The sequence below is a fragment of the Neopsephotus bourkii genome, unplaced genomic scaffold, assembly GCF_033783945.1.
Source record: "Neopsephotus bourkii isolate Nb327-2 ecotype Australia unplaced genomic scaffold, CSIRO-AGI_Nbou_v1 NB_1292, whole genome shotgun sequence".
Lineage (NCBI taxonomy): Eukaryota > Metazoa > Chordata > Aves > Psittaciformes > Psittacidae > Neopsephotus > Neopsephotus bourkii.
This window is the reverse complement of record NW_026901776.1, coordinates 3,964,182-3,982,550: the sequence shown is the minus strand read 5'-3', so window position 1 is coordinate 3,982,550 and position 18,369 is coordinate 3,964,182. Positions and strand designations below refer to the sequence as shown.

The following is an 18,369-nucleotide window of genomic DNA, read 5'->3' as shown; positions in this document are numbered from 1 at the left end:
GTATCACTCCCTGAAGATATAGTATAGGTATCTTTTTTCAAGAGAAGTATCTTTGTATAAATATAATTGGTAGAAGGTTTTCGTATATGGGAAAATCAGTACTAGTGGTGAATAACAATTTTATTTTTTTACATTGAAAACACATCACAGACCCACTAAACTTGTCATAAAAACAGAAACAAAACATACACACACACACAAAAAGGCTAAAAGGCTAGGCTCAGGACACTCTGAAGTAAAATACAACATAGAACAGGTAAGAGGTGGCTGTATGTTCAAATTAGTAACCAGCTTTGAGGGTGGGGAGAGGAACTAAAAAAAAAATATTCTAAAAGCAAGTTGTCACTGAAATGAAAAAAATAAAATCAGAGAAGGCATTGAACCATGTCTGCATTACCTAAACAAAAGATGTTTTTTTCTGACACTGCCCGAGACTGTCTATAAAGAGCACTCCTTTAAATGAAAGCACCTACCTCATTCATGAATTTAGAACTGCCATAGAAAATACCCTGGCAGTTAATAAAGAGCTTAGCAAAGGAATCAGCCATCCAAAACAACAGAATTGCCTGAAAGACATAGAAAATGACTCCACCTGGTAGAAGTGTTAAGCAACATAAATTGAAGAAAACAAACTACAACTGTATAAAAAACCTGCCATAAACCTGTCATTTAAAGGTAATGGTCCAGTTTTAATCATGTTTTCAGAAAGATGACTTGAAGTTACTGGCTGTAAATTCAACAAACAGTTTACTTCCTGATACCGCTTGGTTCCCAATCAGAAATCATTCCTAGCAGATTAGGGAAGAAGGAATTACATTGATTCTTTAGGTCTTAAAAAAATAACACTGTAAAATTTATGTGAAACAGTAACTGACAAAACAGACAATTAGAACAGTTAGGGAAAAGGGAAAGATGAGCCTCAGTTCTGAGCACTGAGTGCCACTGAAGGAGCCACAAGTCCTCAACAGGATTTGCCCAGGAGCCGGCAGCTCAGCTGACACAAGCAGCTGACTCATAGGGGACGGGGACAGATTTGAACAGGTCATCCTCCGCCACTAATGGTCATTTGCTGAGGTGAACAGCTCCAGACAGGACATGCTTGTGAGGTGGGCCAATGCCAGCCTCGTGAAGTTAATCAAACCAAGTGCAAGGTCTTGCACCTGGATCGAGGCAATTCCAGGCACACCAGCAGGTTGGGCAGAGAAGAGATTCAGAGCAGCCCTGTGGAGAAGGACTTTGGGGTGTTGGTTGATGAGAAATTGAACATGACCCAACTTCAGTGTGTGCTTGCAGCCCAGAAAGCCAACTGTATCCTGGGCTGCATCAAAAGGAGCGTGACCAGCAGGTCAAAGGAAGTGATCCTGCCCCTCTACTCTGCACTCGTAAGACCTCACCTGGAGTATTGTGTACAGTTCCAGTGTCCTCAACATAAAAAGGACATGGGACTGTTGGAACAAGTCCGAGGATGATTAGGGGACTGGAGCACCTCCCATATTAAGACAGGCTGAGAAAGTTGGGGCTGTTCAGCCTGGAGAAGAGGCCCCATAGCAGCCTTTTGGTACCTGAAGGGGGCTTTATAAGGGTGCTGGGGAGGTACTATTCATATGGGACTATAGTGATAGGACAAGGGGTAATGGCTTCAAACTTAAACAGGGGAAGTTTAGGGTAGATATGGAAGGAGATCATCACTGTGAGGGGGGTGAGGCATTGGAACAGGTTGCCCAAAGAAGATGTGAATGCTCCATCCCTGGCAGCATTCAAGGCCAGGCTGGACAGGATCTTGGGTGACATGGTTTAGTGCGAGGTGTCCCTGCCCAGCAGGGGGGTTGGAACTAGATGATCTTAAGGTCCATTCCAACCCTAACTATTCTATGATTTAAAGAAAACTTTACTGTCCAAAAGAATATCAACTTGGAATGTTTCTATTGACACTTCAAAATAGTACATCATGCACTTCTTCCGAGGTAGCATTTGACCCAAATAATTGCTTAAAAATACTGAAACTGTGAATTTGCTTGTCAAGTTTTTATTGTGTTTTGTAGTCTTGGAATTTACTTACCATTCTAATATGCAGCTATGTTCCTTCATTGGCTGCCAAACACTGGTATTCTGCCATGCTAATAACATATTACATGACAGTTTTGAAACTGAAAGTATACTATCAATTACTACCTATGCTGCTAGGATAAAATCTTAGTAAACACTGAACAATAACATTAGCCAGACTCAAAAAGTCCTAACGTGTTTACCACTCAGATGTTTCAAAATTATGAATCCATTTAATTTGGTTTCTCAGTCTTCATAGTTGCTTTGCATTATATGAGAAACAGGTGGTTTTCAACATGGTTTTGACCAAATAAATTGTCATATTTAAGAGGAAACTGCTCTCTAGAGCTGCAGCATTCATTGTCATTGCTTCCTAAACCAGCCCTTTCTGAAGAGCATAAAGCATATGCCTAAAGTCTGGAGTCCCTCACGTGTGAGAAAGTAAGCATTTTCCAGTTCCTTCTGACAAATTCTCCACCCTTTAATAAATATTACATGCTCTGTTCAGGAGAATATTTCAAAGTAATTGACAAATAAAAAGTCTAAGTCAGAAATTAGCAATTATAAATCACCATTTACAATTTAATTCCTGGATGCTTCAGTGTCATAGCTAATGTGTAACTGGGTCATATACTCATTTTTATAGGACAGCTTTGACTTCACATCTTCCCTGCTTTATTTTTGGAGTCACATAAAGCAGCCACAAAATGCAGCTTTATTTGTACAAGTATTTTATTTTCACCTGTTGCTCTTAGAGCTTGCATCTTCATTCTGTGAATTATGTAAGACACTTCACTCGGTAATGCAGCAGAATACAGCACATAATTTCCACTTCTTCTTAGGGTAGATTTACAAGATGCTTTTATCAGGCACAATACCTAAAAAGGATGGTCTTCTCCTCCATTGTTCCTCCTTTTATACTATGGCCCTAAAGTAAGCCAGTGCTGTTTGTTTACTAAACAGGCAGAAAATTCAACATAAAAAGTAAGTTAATAGTTCTCTGTTCAAGGAACCAGGTGAATGCTAGAAACAAAAAATCAGGCTCTAAATGGTCTTCTCCAAATATTTACTGCTGTTGGAAGAAAAAGGGAAAGCAGCAGGAAGCCATCACACTCTGCTCTTTGCACTTGGACATTCACACTATGCCTACCAGTTTTTACTTATTAATGTGAATACACTAGCACAGCACTTATTCTCCTTTACGAAATACTTCTATTCCCTTGAGAATAACTTTAACAGAAATGTTATGGTCTCCCAAAGACTTCGAAATGGTGTCAATTCTGTGCAAGTTTACACAGTAACCCAATAACCCAAACTGTACAAGTACTACCCTCTTAAATCTGTATTATACATACAATATTAAAGACTTTCGTCATAAAAGGTCCATGCTATTCAGGAAAAGCCCTGTTACAAGACCTTTGTTATTTCAGAACTTCCCTGTTGGGCTCTAAGACCACTTATGTCTTAGATTTCTCCAGTCCTGCTTTCTGTCCTCTGGCCACCACACTCACTTCACTGAACACCTGGGCTCCCTGTGTATCAGTCTTCTGAGGGACTTATTTCCCTTTACAACAAAGGTCACTGCATTGAAATAATCAATTACTCTTTGAGAACGTATACACCCTTCCAACAAACTGAATAAGGCTGTAAAACAATTCTTCTGATCTCCAGCATGGGTGGTAATAACCTGTTGCCACGTATCAGCCTGGGTCCAGATACTGTTAAGCATCACAGGCAGTTTAAGAACATTTTATTTCAAAACCATCAAATAATGCTCAAGGCATACCACCTGAAATTACAGAATCCAGATAACAGGAATGACCTAAATTTGGAGGAAAAATCTCAAGCTTTATAACTGTATAATCAAAACAGGTAAAAGAATTAGGTTTGACAACTTTGAGAGTAATAATCATCTGTCTGTTCTACAGAAAACTCCTAATGGTAATGATGTGAGAAATGCTGTACAGGTCAAAACTTGCATATCACTGAGAAATAAAACAGCTAATTGAGAAACACAGTGGAACTTACCGCCCTGCATTGGGGTTATGTTTGTGATAATACCCTACTGATACCTACTTGACCAAGAGGCACCCCTGGATGTATGAAATCAAATCTACCTTGGCACTGTATGGGAAAAGTCCATGTTTCCCAGAATGGAAAGTGAAACAGCCATCAGGACATTGTCTTCTAAAATGATTTAAAAACCATAATGTTTCCAGTCAGAAATAAACAAAATGAAAATAAGCTGTGTGAACAGAATACATGTAACTGATCATTAAATACTGTGAACTCTAATAGCACTCTTATACACAGTTGAGCAGCCCAGGATGCAAAATTCTTGAAAAAGGCCCTTTGAACACAGCACAGAATTAAAGATTTCACTTACAATGTCCAGATAATTTGCCATAAAGGCGTGCTTCAAAACTTCACATATCAAGAGCCTAAAAGCTTGTCACAACTATGATCATGTATATGAATGTCCCCAAACACCCCAACAGATTTCCTAGCTGAAAGAGAAATGTCCCACTGGAACATTCAAAATACAAAAAGAGCCTAAGAGAAAAACCAGAAAGATTGGAACTCAGTTGCAAAATGCTACAAAAACATTTTCATGACAAGCCTGTTCTGAATCAAGAAACAAGCTATGAAGTCCTTATCAAGCTTACCAAACTATACACACACAAGAACATTTACATGAAGAAGTATTAGGCATCCAAAATTATGGGAATACATAGTAGGCTTGGAAACCAAAAGTCTTCAGGTTCACCTGCTGTTAGCACCCAAGGAAGCTGAGGACATCTAGTTCTGCATGGAGTTCAAGCATCCCAACATCACCACTGTATCCAGTGGCAGGTGGATTCCTCAGCAGGATGGATGTTTGGCACAAGCACACTTCACTTCCTGCAAGCTCCAGAATTCACACCTCTATATGTCCCTGGATGAGGATGAACAGAAGAAACCTGACTTCTCCACTGCCTGCATGCGACCATTTGGACTAGGTAGCACTGACTGGCCTTCATTCCCTAAAATCAAAGGCAGGTCAGCCACTGAGCTATAACAGGAGAACATGAATTTATTAAAATTTTCCAGTAATAGCTTAGCCTTTTCCCAGATCTGCATAAAAGCAAGCAAACAAGCATGAAAAAGTATTCTAGGTAAAAGATAATCACACTCTAAAAAGAACTATCTTGTGAAATTCACCAAATTTTCCACATTGGCTGAGCTTGCACTTACACCTATAATAGTGTAGCAGAAATTAACAAAACCCCTTGAAGTGTAGCCTTTCTAAATGAAGTTATGTCTCTCTGAATAACAATACTGCCTCGAAGCAAAGACACAGTGCCATTAGAAGATTTACTAAGCAGAAAAATCATGTGTTCAACTGCAGTTTTAAATTCCTAGTTTATCACTCTTCCTTTTCCAATAGGAGTCAATAGGCAATACTTTGCCTCCATGAAAAGTCCAAATCAAATACAGGAAAACTATCCAGTGGTTTTCCATACTCACCCACAGAAAAAGGAAACCTGATACCGTACTAAGATCATTCATGTGTACGTGTGGCAATTCATAGGGGTTCATTAATTCCATTTACATATCAAAAGAGGAACGCTACACATATTAGGAGATGCTCTGATATTTGTCATTTTAACTCTTCTACCTGCAAGCACCAAGCAGCATCTACTAGCCCACTAAACCTACATGAGAAGGAAACATAATCAACTAGGTTGGAATAGAATTTTAAGATCACCAAGTCCAACCTTTACACCAAGACTGCCATGTCTACCACTAAACCATGTCACTAAGAGCGATCTAGTTTTTGAACACTTCCAGGGAGAGCAATTCCACCACTGGCTGGGCAGCCTGCTCCAATGCCCAACTACCCTTCAGTGAAGAAATTTTTCCTAGTATCAACTCTAAACCTCCCCTGGCACAGCTCTTATCACTCACAATTTGGAAGTATCAGCCACCTCCTTGCTCCATCCTCATTTCAGGTAGTTCTTTGAAAAGTCAATTCCATAGAAGTGACTCTTCAGAGCTCTACCTTCTGGAGCAAACAAAATCCATCCTCAGTGCAAAGGACTGATGCTATTTTGAAAAGGAAATATAAAATACCTGCTAAGAATCAAATATCAAGTAGCTACTTAAAATTATTTCAATTACTTTGTCTTTTTGCAGTAACATATCTATATTGCAACTACATATTTAATTCACTCGTGTCACAACATGTGATGTGTGGGCACTGTGTCAAAACCACAACTTTCTGCACCAAATGGGGTGACGTACCCACAGATTATCTACTGCTTTTCTTCAGAATCTGGACACTTAGTCTGGCTAGTCAGAGACAGTCTGAAGGCTGGTAAAGCGCAGGTGTCATAGCTGAGAGATTAAAGCGCTCTCTGCCCAGCTATATACTACACTCTTGAATAAGGCAGCAAGTATGAAAACAGGTTATGACATGGGAAATAATCCCGTTAGAAGCAACTTGCACCCTCTTCTTTATCACATCTGGAATCTCAATGACAGCTGACACCCTTGCACGAACCAAAACCCGGCAAAAGAGCCAGTGGCCCTGTCAGAGCCAAATTCTGACCGTACACCTACATGCAATGAGTTTAACTGCACCAGTGATCGGATTCAGGCAGGACCAAAACCAACTTAGTGATGGACTTGGGAGTCCTGGAGTAAAGGTTGGACTTGATGATCTTTAAGGACTTTTCCAGCCGCGCCGAGTCCGTGTTTCCAACTTCCCTCTAACCGCCAGCCGCGCCGAGAGCCGGCGGGCCGCGCTTCCTCAGTACGTTCATCCCGGAGAGCGGCGGGACGGCCCAGCCCGGTCCCCGGCTCCGCACCGCCCGGCCCCGCAACGCTCCGCTGTAGGAGGCAACCGGGTACAGCGGAACCCCCCCCACAGACCCACAAGAGAGGCGGGCGGGAGAAGCAGCCCTCTCTCACCCCGCGGCGGAGCCCGCTCACCTTGGAGGCGCCTCTGGTACCGCTCCAGGGACTCTTCCAGGGCAGGCTCCTCGTGGGGCACCCGCATGATGAAGCCGCCGCCAGCTCCCGGGGAAGCAGTCTGCGCTGCCCTGAGGCGCTGGTGAGGAACAGAAGCTCCTCCTTCCCGCTCTCCAGAGAGACCCCCAGCTGCCGCCAGCTCCCCAGCGCGGCCGTTGCTACCCGCCGCCCCTAGGCAACACCCGAGGCCTGCCACGCCCCGCGCGCACAAGAACGCAGTAAACTACAAGTCCCAGCGCGCCTCGGGAGGTGGAGCCAGCGTCGGCCGCCCACTGCCGGCACGAGGTAGCCTCTCCTCGCCCCCCTTTGTTGTGGATGGCGGCCGCACTCGCGCCTGCGCACGCCGCAGCCCTTCCGCCTACATCGTCGGCCCCGCAGTGGCTGCGGATAGCGCAGGTCCAGTGGTGACCGAGGTGGGGGGGAACGGGACACAGACAACGACGGGAGCGGGAATCGGCGTTTACCGCCCGCCGCTGCTTACTCTGGCGCCTGCGCTACGGACGCCCGTTAGTGGGACGGAGTCGGTCATTGTCTGCAGCCGGCGCAGGCGCGGCGCGGCTTCCCCGCAGCAGGGCGTTGCGCGCCTGCGTACTTCACCCTCCTTCCCCCCCTCATTGTGTGAGCTCGAGTAGCGCCTGCGCAGTGTTGTTCCCCGCTCTGCCCGTTAGCCGCTATGTGGAGGGAATAACGTTGGGGCCGTTGCCAGAGGGACACCGACCGGAGCGCCCCGCCCCCGCCCTGCTGGGGATGCCGGCTCTGTGAGCACCGGCGGCGGCACCGCTAGGGACGGCCCCTCCCCGGCGCGGCGAACCTCCTCGAAGGGGTGAGTGAGGATGCTGCCGTCTTGGCCGAGGATCGGGCGGGAGCCGTGACGCGGAGGGGGACCGGGGTCGCGCCGTTCATCCGCCCGTTGCCTATTGTGTCAGGCGGCCGTCGGCCGCAGGAACCCGGCGCTGTGCGGCGGGGTCTGCGGCCGGCCGAGGGGGCGGTAGTGCGGTGTGGGCGCAGCCCGCTCCCCCTCCCCCGTCCCAGTTGGGTCCGTAGGCTGCTCCGCGCCCCCGACTTCCTTTCGCTCGTGAGCGCGGCGGGGGCCAGTGGTGGGGGGCTCCTGCTGCCCCAGGGTATCACCGCAGGCTGGATGCGGGCGGCACTGCCAGATCCCGCTGCCCGTGTCTCCTTGCCCTTTGCCACCCCTTGCTGTGGTTGCCGCCACTGGCACACCCACCCGGCCGGCCGGCTGCGGGCACTGGGGCTTCGCAGCCTGCCTTCCACTCCCGCGGGCGGATTTCCGCGATTCGAGCGGGCGTCTCTAGAGGTTTAATTTTTTTATTGTTACTGGGGTTTTTTTTCGATTGCTCCTATTTGACAGTCTGCCCCGCTGCTGGAGGTGGCGTGTCTCCAGATGTCAGTGATGCCGGTCATTCGAGAGGCGGTGTCTTCCCCCGTCTCCTTAAAATCATGTCTCCTGAGAAGGCTGATGGAGAAAATCTGTTGGTCTTCCCTTTTCTCTTATTGCGTATTTCCCCCCATCGAGGCAGAATACAGCATCGAGGATGCAATATGCTTCTGCATTCAAACATACTCTCCCGAAGGCGCGATTTCCCCTTTCTTGGGGTTCTTCCCGCGGACAACGCGAAATAACGCTTTTTGTTCCTGGCGGCGAGAAGCGGCGCCGGGCCCACTTTTGTCTTTGTGGCGCGGGAGTGAACGGGTTACCGAGCTAACAAAAACCCGATGGCTGCTCCTCGAGCCGAACGCGCGATGCAGCGGAGGAAGCAGGCTGCGGCGGCGGGGCCCTCCTCCGCCCCCAGCCCCTGCGCGCCGCCCGCTGCAGCCGGGCGGGGCGGGCGGGGGGCGCTGCTCCTCCTGCTCCTCGCACTGTGTCCCCGATGCGTCCCCGCGGACCAAGCCCGTTGCGTGGCGGCAGGCAGGGGTGCTCTTTGGGTGTGTGAGGCGAGGGTACCGGCCCGGGGGAGCAGGGGCCAGCCTGCGGGCGGTGCTTAAGCGTTTATTGAGATGGACAATTAGTCCATCTGTTTTTATGGCTTCATGGAAGAAAGAGGTGCAGATGGTAGGCTGATGAGTTACGTGCATACGAATTGTGCGCTTATGACAAGAGATGACAGGTAGCTTCCACTGATCTAATTTGAAGAAATTATTTTCTTCCCTGTGAAAGCAAAGGTACTCATAAAATATTTAACTACTCTGAAAGAAAAAAAGCCTGTTCTAGCACTGCAGTGATTGCCCTGCTCATGGCAGAGGGGTTGGAACTAGATGATCTTTGAGGTCCTTTCCAACTCAAACCATTCCATGATACTATGATACCTTTTCTCCTTTGGAATGCTATTCAAGGTATCATGACAGTGTTCTTGGCCCTGGATTTGTCCGTATAAAATGGCGTGGGATGGGACAGTTTTTGTAAACTGAGCTAAGAGGTGATTAAATACCCTGTCATTTCCTACGATTACGTTCCTGTAGGAATTACTTTATGAGCAGATGCTGAGAGGTCTGTCTTACTGGAACTGAACTGTGTTAGTATAGAGTTAAAGCTTCTCAACTTTATGTAATGGGGAAAAAAGTTAAACATATAACTACTACAAAGAATCACTCCACACTCTTTTTCACTTTCATGTAAATTTGTTGGGGTTTTTTTTGTTTTTTTCTTTTTTTGTCTGAAGGAGGTTGGGAAGCCTGCCTGAATAGACAGAATCATGTCTGAAGATACACACAATTTAGTCAAAATCTCAAGCGTTTGAAAGTTACTACAGAATCATTAGAGTTGGAAGGGACCCCTGGAGATCATCCAGTCCATCCCAAGGCAGGGCCACCTAGAGAAGGTTACACAGGAATGTGTCAGGCGGGTTTTGAATGTCTCCAGAAAGGGAGACTCCGCAACCTCCCTAGGCAGCCTATTCCAGTGCTCTGCCACCCTCAACATTAAGAAGTTCTTCCTCATGTTGAAGTGAAACTTCCTGTGTTTTAGTTTATGGCCATTGCTCCTTGTCCTGTTGCAGGGCACCACTGGAAAGAGTCTGGCACCATCCCCCACAAATTTAATGTGTAATGAATCAGATTAAAATTTTTCTTTAATTGTTTTAAAGAAAAACATTCTGGCATGAAAGTTGTTACTTAACTTAGTTTGTCATGGTACTGATTGGTGGGTTTTTTTGGCAGTGACTACTTCCCATATCTATTCTGACTTGCAAAGAAAAATGGGTTCTTGCTCTGTTGTGCTTCATCAGCTGTAACACACTTGTCAGGCATAATTTTGTAACAGGTCTGGTGATAATCTATAATCCAGAAAATGAAAAGCTTATGAAAGTGAACACGAAGAGTCTGTGTTCATTTGTAGGTGGAAGCTAGGAAGCTTCCTTGAATGACTGGAATGAAATCTGAGGCATAAGCAGCTGCAGAAATTGATTTTGAAGTACAATTTCCAGTTGCTGCAAATGCAGGAAAAATGTACTTAATGTATACTGGTGCCATATCTCTCTAACGTTTCCTAAAAAGGCGGTTTCCACAATAGTGCTGCATTTCTTAGCTTTGCGGGCAGAATGGAACTGAGGTAAAAATGTATTGTGTTACTTTAGCTAGACAGCCAGGAAAACCTGTGAAATTCTGGTTCTCCTTTAGAAAATTTTGGACAGGGGAATGAGATATTGAATTGGTGCAGATAGCAGAATTTACTTGTAGAAATTCTTGTATCTGTTTATAGCACTTCTGAGTTTGTAACAGGACACAGTGGCATGCACTTCCCCCTCTTTGAAGAACTTGCTACATAATGTAGTAAAAATTGATATGGTTGTGACCAGAAGACTCTTTGAAATCTGAGAAAAGGAAGGTCTTTGTTACTCTGGGGCATGTAGCTTCAAATCTGCTAGCTGGGAGCTAGGGTTAGGTGTACATATCTTTTCTAAGGTACACATCTTCACCATGCTAAGTGAGCCTGCAGGGGTCTTGTGTTCACTATTAGGTTTATAATGCTCTTATCGAATGCCTGTGATAATACCAATCATTGTGCATCTATGCATTTTCAATGGACTGGTCCTACAGAGAGCAGCTCCCTTCAGTGCACAATGCTAAGTTTCCCTTGATCTGAGTCAGTTTAGTGCGCTGAATGAGGCAGATGTCCTGCAGAAAAATAGCACGCAATCATGTGACTTAAACTGTAACATAACACACACAAACTGGGGGGGTGACGGGGTTCAAACTGCTTGTTTAAGCAACAGCTTTGTGTTTCTGTCTGTTGCATAGTTATAAATGCATGAAAATACTGAAATAAATTGCAAATATTTGATTTACTGTTGTAGTTTAGTTTCTTAAACTACCGCCAAGAAGCTGGGAAGCTGTTTTTATTTTACAGGTGCATTGTGGTTAGAATGTCCTTTTTAATTAAAATTTCGTTTCCCTAAAAAAAAAAATCCATGCATTTGAAATTAATATACGTATCTTTTATCATGTGTGTCAAAAGCAGCTTGTCCTAGAAGTTTCAAGTGAAACCCACAAAGATGTTTTAGTAGAATGCTGACATAATTAGATTTCAGAGAGGCAGACCTGTATTTGGGAAAGTTCTCAATGCTGCATTGCTGAAGTTGGGGTGAATCATGCAGGCTTTTAGATGGTGGATAAGGAATAAGTCTGGGAGTAGGTGGATGTTAAAGGAACTGACTAGCAGTTCTCACATTTTACTGCTTCTGCATGGAGTATTCAGTTACTCCCTTCTGGTTTTCATACAGCATGATTGTACTGCTCTGTTGCAGTGACTGGTACTTTTCTAAGCACATGAGAAATTAATTCACTCAACTAACCCAGCAGAAAGTTATTTCCTTTCTTTTTGTTTTGCCTGATTCTTTCCCCCTCCCTCTTCTCCCTTTGGTTATCAAATTGAATTATCTTATTGTGTGGTCAGATGAGAGCCAGCGAGCAAGTACACTGAACAGGGACAGCAGCATCAAGTTGGAAGAAGGGAATGCTGCTTTTTCCAGTGCCAAAGATACATTTGGTGTGTTTAGCTGTCCTGTCTGGCTGTCCCCTGCACCACTATAGACTACTGTTGTCAGAGAGGTTGGTTATTTATAAATCCAAGAAAACAAAGTAATTTAGGTTCTGGGTTTGTTCTTAGTGTTAGCCTTACTGCCCTTGATATGTAGAATGCCCACAGTCACAATCTGAACATGTAGAACATGTAACTGTGTGAAAAAAATATGTTTCTTTGCAAAGTAGATATGAAAAGAGGGAGGAGAGGTGGTTCTATTGAGTGGTGTGGCCTTTGTACAAGGAAAAACAGGGGTTAGTGCCAGGCTAATATTGGTATCTTTCACAGAATTTAAGACTGTGACTTTTCAAGTATTTTCATATTTTTTTCTTGCTTACTTGCTAGTTTTGAAGTGTGTGATTTTTGTGAATTGTAGAAAAGCACTATTTGGTAGAAATTTAGAGAAAACATTGTTATTATTCAAAACAGAGATATATAGCGTCTTCTTTCTTTTCATCCCCTACATAGAATGCTCAATAAAACATGATAGTTCTTTCCCATGTGAGCCTGACATATTTGTCAACTTTGTTTCTCCTCATTTTCTGCGCTTAGAAATTCTTACTGAAGAAAGACCCAAACCCAACTTTTCCTTAGCTAGGTGCTTTGGAGAGTTCCAACATCACACACTGGTGGGCCTAGTGAACTGATTCAGGTCCAGCAATTGCAGCCCTCTTAAAGTCAAGCTTCTTCAGTTTGTTCTGCTATGCTTATTGTAAAGATTGGTGATTTTGTAATAGGGTCCTCTGTTTACAGGTTTCCATTCTTGTGAACAAATGTGTTTTGTATTCTGAACTTTTCCATGAAACTGAAAGGGTATTTTCCCTGACAAATAGCTGAATTTTCTAAAGACTGTGTGATGGGCTTTTCAGATCTCATTTTATATGTCATTTTGTACCTCATTCCAAATGAGATTCTGGTTCTTCTCATTTTCTTTCTTTCCAGGAAGAACTGCAATTATTGAGCCTTTCAGAGTGATAATCATGAAAGTGGTGCCACTCCCTGGCATTTCCAAGGTGCACAGGGTATTTTGTTATAGTCTTCAGCTGTGGTATTGCATAAAGAACTTTTTATCAATCCATTAGCTAACCATTACGGTCTGAAAGTAGTAATGCACTGAATTCATTAAATCAGATGTGCTTATGACTTTTCCCTCAAAATTACATGCTTAAATATTTTTTTTTTAATCTTCCTATTGAATTGCAGATATTTGGCCATCTAAATACACATTCTGTCTTCAGAACCAAAGCATTTTCAATTAACACTTTTTTTTCTTCTCGATGTAGACTGCATCTTAAGATTAGGAACTAAAATGCAGGAAGTTGGAATGTTGTGATGTATGTTCATGAGAAAAAAGAAAACATACTTTTATTGCTTCATTAATCTCACTTTTTCTCCCCTGCCCCCATGACTTAACTGGTTATTTGGTCCCATGGAACTATATCATTATGTCAGGAATTATTCTACTTAATTTTATAACGCAGTTTCCTGTTTAGGAGACACTTAATGGGTAAAATTGCATTTTTAGTTAACTTATTTTTTCCTCATCTGGAATTTTCCTAAGAATGTAAGAATGGCCACATAGATCGACCTTTGCTCTGACTCAAACCCATCATTTTTTCTCCAAGAATAGATGTAACCTGGTACAGAAGGAGACTTAAAAAATGTGTAAGTATATATGGTATTTTATGCTAAGGCATTGCTAGTCTGTCATCTATTTTCTGCCTGGAACTTTTAAGGCAGGGATAGTTTCTATTAAGGACTGTTTCTTCCATTTTATTTGCAGTTCTTCATCTGTATCTTGAAAAGGCAATTCAGTAAATATGGCATCTTATATTTTGCAGACCTGCATTTCTTACACGTGTTCATCTGTATACCAGCTTAATCTAATAATTGAAATCTTTATTTTCTACAGATTTTTGTTATTACAAAAAAGCTCCCCCAGCTCTGTGAAGTTAATGAATATTACACATCTGCCATCCCTCACCTCTTTCTTTAAGTGATCATGGAGTTTTTTGATTGTACTTGGTTTCCAAAGGGGATAGTCATGTAACATGAGGGTCGAACGATTCCTGTAAGAACTGTTCCTATGATTCACGACTCAAAAACACAACTTGAATTTTAGTTCTATGTTGACTGTGAAACGGACCATTGCAAATCTGTTTCAAATTTTAAGCAGAAATTATTCAGTAAGCCATTGAGGAACCACTGAAACCCCAGAACTTCTTTTTCCTTAGCTTTTGGATTAGCAGAGAGTTTGGAAGAATGATCACAATTGGTTGATAGATGAATTATGGAAATACTAGTGTTTTCACATTACAGATTATATTGCCCTTTGTGGCTGTTTGCATTTGTTTCACTGTTACAGTTCTTTCTGAAAAATATAAAAGGTCTTGTTCAAAAGCTGGTTTTCTTCTAAAGGCTGCTCAGTCATCACACTCAAATAGCCCTTTAAACATCATGCTAATTATTTTATTAGGCCATATTGGAATAATTAGGTAATGCCTTTATTTTGGTGAAGTCTATACTAACTTGAATCTTCAGCAACCTTAGTAAAGTTAATTAGTTGTTAATCTGTTGTAATTCATGCCTGTTTGTTAAAGTAAATGTTTTTAAACTATTGTCATTTGGATCACAAATTCTGTACCGTATTTTTAATTAATCAAATCTTAATACATCAGCTTCTGAATACATCTTGTGATCTCTTTTTAGACCAGTTGGAGTCCTGATATATTGCAAGGAATCATATATGTAACATTTCCTTGCTGAGCGCTCTTTTGAGAGGTGCAATTGCATTCCCAATATCACTCCTACAGGTAGACCTTAGTTGCATATCAAAAAGAGGTGCGAATTCATAAGGTCTGAAATGCCACTTGAATGGAAGCATGTGGCTGGTTTTCATCTCTTGAAACAGATTCCTAATTTAGAGAATTGTGTCCACATGTTATGTGGGAAGCTGCAGAGAGGTTTCTCATGAGCATGGTCATTTTCTTTTTTTTTCTTTTTTTTTCTGTAGATAGAACAACATAGCTTTGTTCTCTTCAGTTTTCTTCCTGGTTGGAGAACAGTAAGAAGGATAGTGTTGCTGGTGGAGAGCTGGAATTAGTGAAAAGGAGTAGCTGGGTATAGTCAGTAGTTGTATTGCAAAAAAAGAAACAACCAACCCAAAAACCAGCAAAAAAAAACCCAAACCCAACCAACCAACTAAAACCAAACAAACAAGAAACAGAAAAACAACAGCTGCACAAAAAAAGGAATGAGCAATGGGAAAATGTATTCACACAAAAAAATAGTTCAGGCTGAACTTAAGCTTGGGTATAGCTTGAATTAATCATTTGGAAAGCCAGTGATGTCACAAAGTTTTTCTTTCTTTAAGTTTGGCGATAACAGTATGTGAAACAAGGTGGCCAGAAACAAAGTGGCCATTGCAGAAAATGTATTGTTTCCAGTAATCGTATTTTGGCGTATTCTGTGCATGGAGTTTCTGTGCTGAATCTTTGTGCCCTGTTTGTTTTGTTGGCTTTTTTTCTAATTCAGAATTTTATTTTTTATTTCCTTGAGCAAGCATAAATTGTTTGTCTGCCCCAGGTCTTGGTGAAGTCAGCGGATCTTAAGGTACTGCCAATGATTTCTATGTAAGGCAGGATCTGTTTTTATACAGCAGTGCGAAACCCAATATAATCATATTGCACAATATTCTTCAGCTTAATCTAGGACGTATTGCTTGGCATTATTCAATAGTATCTTTTCCTTTTTTCCTGGAGGAAAACCATATTCAGCATTTGCAACTTCTAAATCATGTAATTGTCTTGCATGCTGCATGTGTATTTTTTTAAAGTACCCCCTTCTTTTTGTGTTGTGTTTTTTTATTCATTGTTTTTGTTTATTTGTTTGTTTTTGTTTTGTTTGTTTGTGGGGTTTTGGGTTTTGTCTGGTTTTTTTTTTGGGGGGTGGTTAGAGCTTTTTGGGGGGAGGGTTGTGGCCTCATTGCATTTTCTTTGGCTTACTGCATTGGCATCTTCAACTGTCAAAAAGTTAAATGTGTTCAGGCATTGCATCGCTGAAACTGCACATAGCAACAGTCAACTTCCCCCTTTGGGGCAAGCTGATACTCTGGAATCTGATTTGTATTGGTGTCTTGCAGGATTATCCTTGCAAGTGGTTCATTTCAAAATACTGCCTGGTTTGCTTGCTTTGAGGAGATCAGTGTTTGTAGCAAAACTAAAAACTAAATTATCCAACAACTTTGCTTCCTGATGTCTGAATCACATTTCAAGTACCCACACATAGTAGAAATGTTTTTAAGTTTTTATTCATCATGCCTTGAGCTCTAGTTTGTCAAGAAGCAAGAAGGGATTTTTTATTATTTATTTTTTTTCTGTTAGGGCTTCTGACATTGCTTTCATGGTCTCTGTTTACCTGGTTTACACACCCTACACAATAACCATTTACAGTTGGTCCAGCAAATATTGCAGGGTATTTACTTAAATGACTGACAAGGTGAATTAATTTTTATTTTCATGTTGCCTGGGCGTATAGTAAACTCCTTTGTAAGGTGGTGGTGAAAAAAAAAAAAAAGGTGAAACATGACCATGAACCAGGAAGTCCTGAGTCATTCTTTGCCCACTTGAGGCAAATGGAAAGCTGTGATTTAGTAAAAAAATACCAAACCAAAACAACCCAAATCAAAGTCCTAAAAAACCCCTAAAAATAGGGTTATTTTAAGTGGGAGTCGTAAAATTACTTAAAAAGCACTAAGGGAGAAGACTAGATTTAGCTGGTTAAGATTCTTGATTTCCCAGATTTTGCAAGTCTTGGTTCAGTTTCATTCCAAAACCAAGAAAAGCATTATGTCTTAATGTTTTTATCTGTGGCATTTTTTTAGGGAACAATGCCGAGGCCTTAAAAAATATATATTCAACGATGTCTGTGTATTGTTTTATTTGTATAGTTACTTCAATAGGAATTCTTCCTTTCTTTCCAGATATTTATTCACATTTGGGGGTTGCTGATCTAAGGTAGATTTAGAAGAAAGACTCTATTAGTGTGCTATGAGGTAAGAGACTAAAGATTTGATCATTGGATTGTGATGTGTTATAAAAAACAGTTGAGGCAGGTGAGAAAAAGAATAAAAATACACGCTGAAACTTTTTTTAAAAATAGATAGTTTTAATCTGAAATGTGTCAATGTTAAAAACTACTTTATATTTGAACAATATTATACTAATATTTGTATGGTTACTAGAGACCTGTCTAAATCAAAGAAGTTTTGTTCAAATTAGATGGATTTAGCGTAGTTGACCCTATGTTCTCATACCAGCCTAAGCAGAACTGGCTGTTGGTGGTTCTGGTCCTACTCTGTTCTTCCCTTTTCTCTCACCACTGGTTACACAGCCCCACTCCTTTTGCTTTGGTGCTGGATCACTGTGTGTTCCTTCTGAGAACCATTTGTTGGGAATGGAGAAGTGTGCAATAGTTTGTCACTAGTTGAACATGCTGAAATAGCTCAGCTGCAGAGGCACATGAGCCCTGCAGCCAAGAAGACAAAGGGAGTAGTAGGGGCTTTGTGGCTGGTGCAGGGCAAGACGGTTGGGATCTTGAAAGCAGTGAGACTGGCTTTGGCTTATGTGGAACTGCAGCTTCTTCGGTTCAGCATTTTTATGATGAGAACTAAAACTGCTTATTTGCCTGTCATTTGAGTCTTCAACACTAAGGTTGAAAATAAGTCAATAGGGTGAAGTTCTGGACTTGCAAGCAGCTTATGGCAGGATAATCTATATATTAGCCCTGCATGTATTAACTTTCCATAGTAACTCCTACCATGTGAAATGTACAAGGAGTGCAAGTCATTTCACACAAAGTAAGCTATGAGATGTGCTGCAATGAAAGTATGTATGCATGAGCTGCTAATATAAGGTAAAGGTGCAACAATATAAATTCACATTCCATACTGCTGTCCAGTAAACTGTTCCTGTATTTAGATATTTACATTTCATTATCCTGCTAACTTCTCCATTTCAGCCAGTAATGCTTGGGCAGAAGCTGCTCCAGTCTCATTATAAATTCTGTATACCATGTATGAACTGGAATTTTATCATCTTGTCAGATACGAGAAGTTGTGGAGGATTTGAAAATAAAGTGTGTTTTCTTTCTCTCTGAACCAAACTTGCAAAAACATCTGATAAGCACTTTGCGGAAAAAGTGGAAATAAGTGTCAGGCTTTTGAGCTCCACTGTTCATAGAGTTTTTCTTACTACTTAGAGTTAAATGCAAGTAAG

The 18,369-nt window shown here is 42.0% G+C and overlaps 2 protein-coding genes across 2 annotated transcripts in view; one reads left to right on the top strand and one right to left on the bottom strand.

Moving 5' to 3' along the window:
* SDCCAG8 (SHH signaling and ciliogenesis regulator SDCCAG8) overlaps positions 1 to 7,179 on the bottom strand; it is a 108,297-nt gene extending 101,118 nt beyond the window's left edge. Inside the window, exon 1 of the mRNA XM_061365771.1 lies at positions 7,021 to 7,179. Within this exon, the coding sequence (XP_061221755.1) occupies positions 7,021 to 7,087 (67 nt within the window). The 5' untranslated portion in view covers positions 7,088 to 7,179. The remainder of the gene's footprint in view (positions 1 to 7,020) is intronic.
* A 530-nt stretch (positions 7,180 to 7,709) lies between these two features.
* The window catches only part of CEP170 (centrosomal protein 170), a 103,124-nt gene continuing 92,464 nt past the window's right edge, over positions 7,710 to 18,369 (top strand). Inside the window, exon 1 of the mRNA XM_061365770.1 lies at positions 7,710 to 7,882. The gene's annotated coding sequence lies outside the window, so the exon portion shown is untranslated. The remainder of the gene's footprint in view (positions 7,883 to 18,369) is intronic.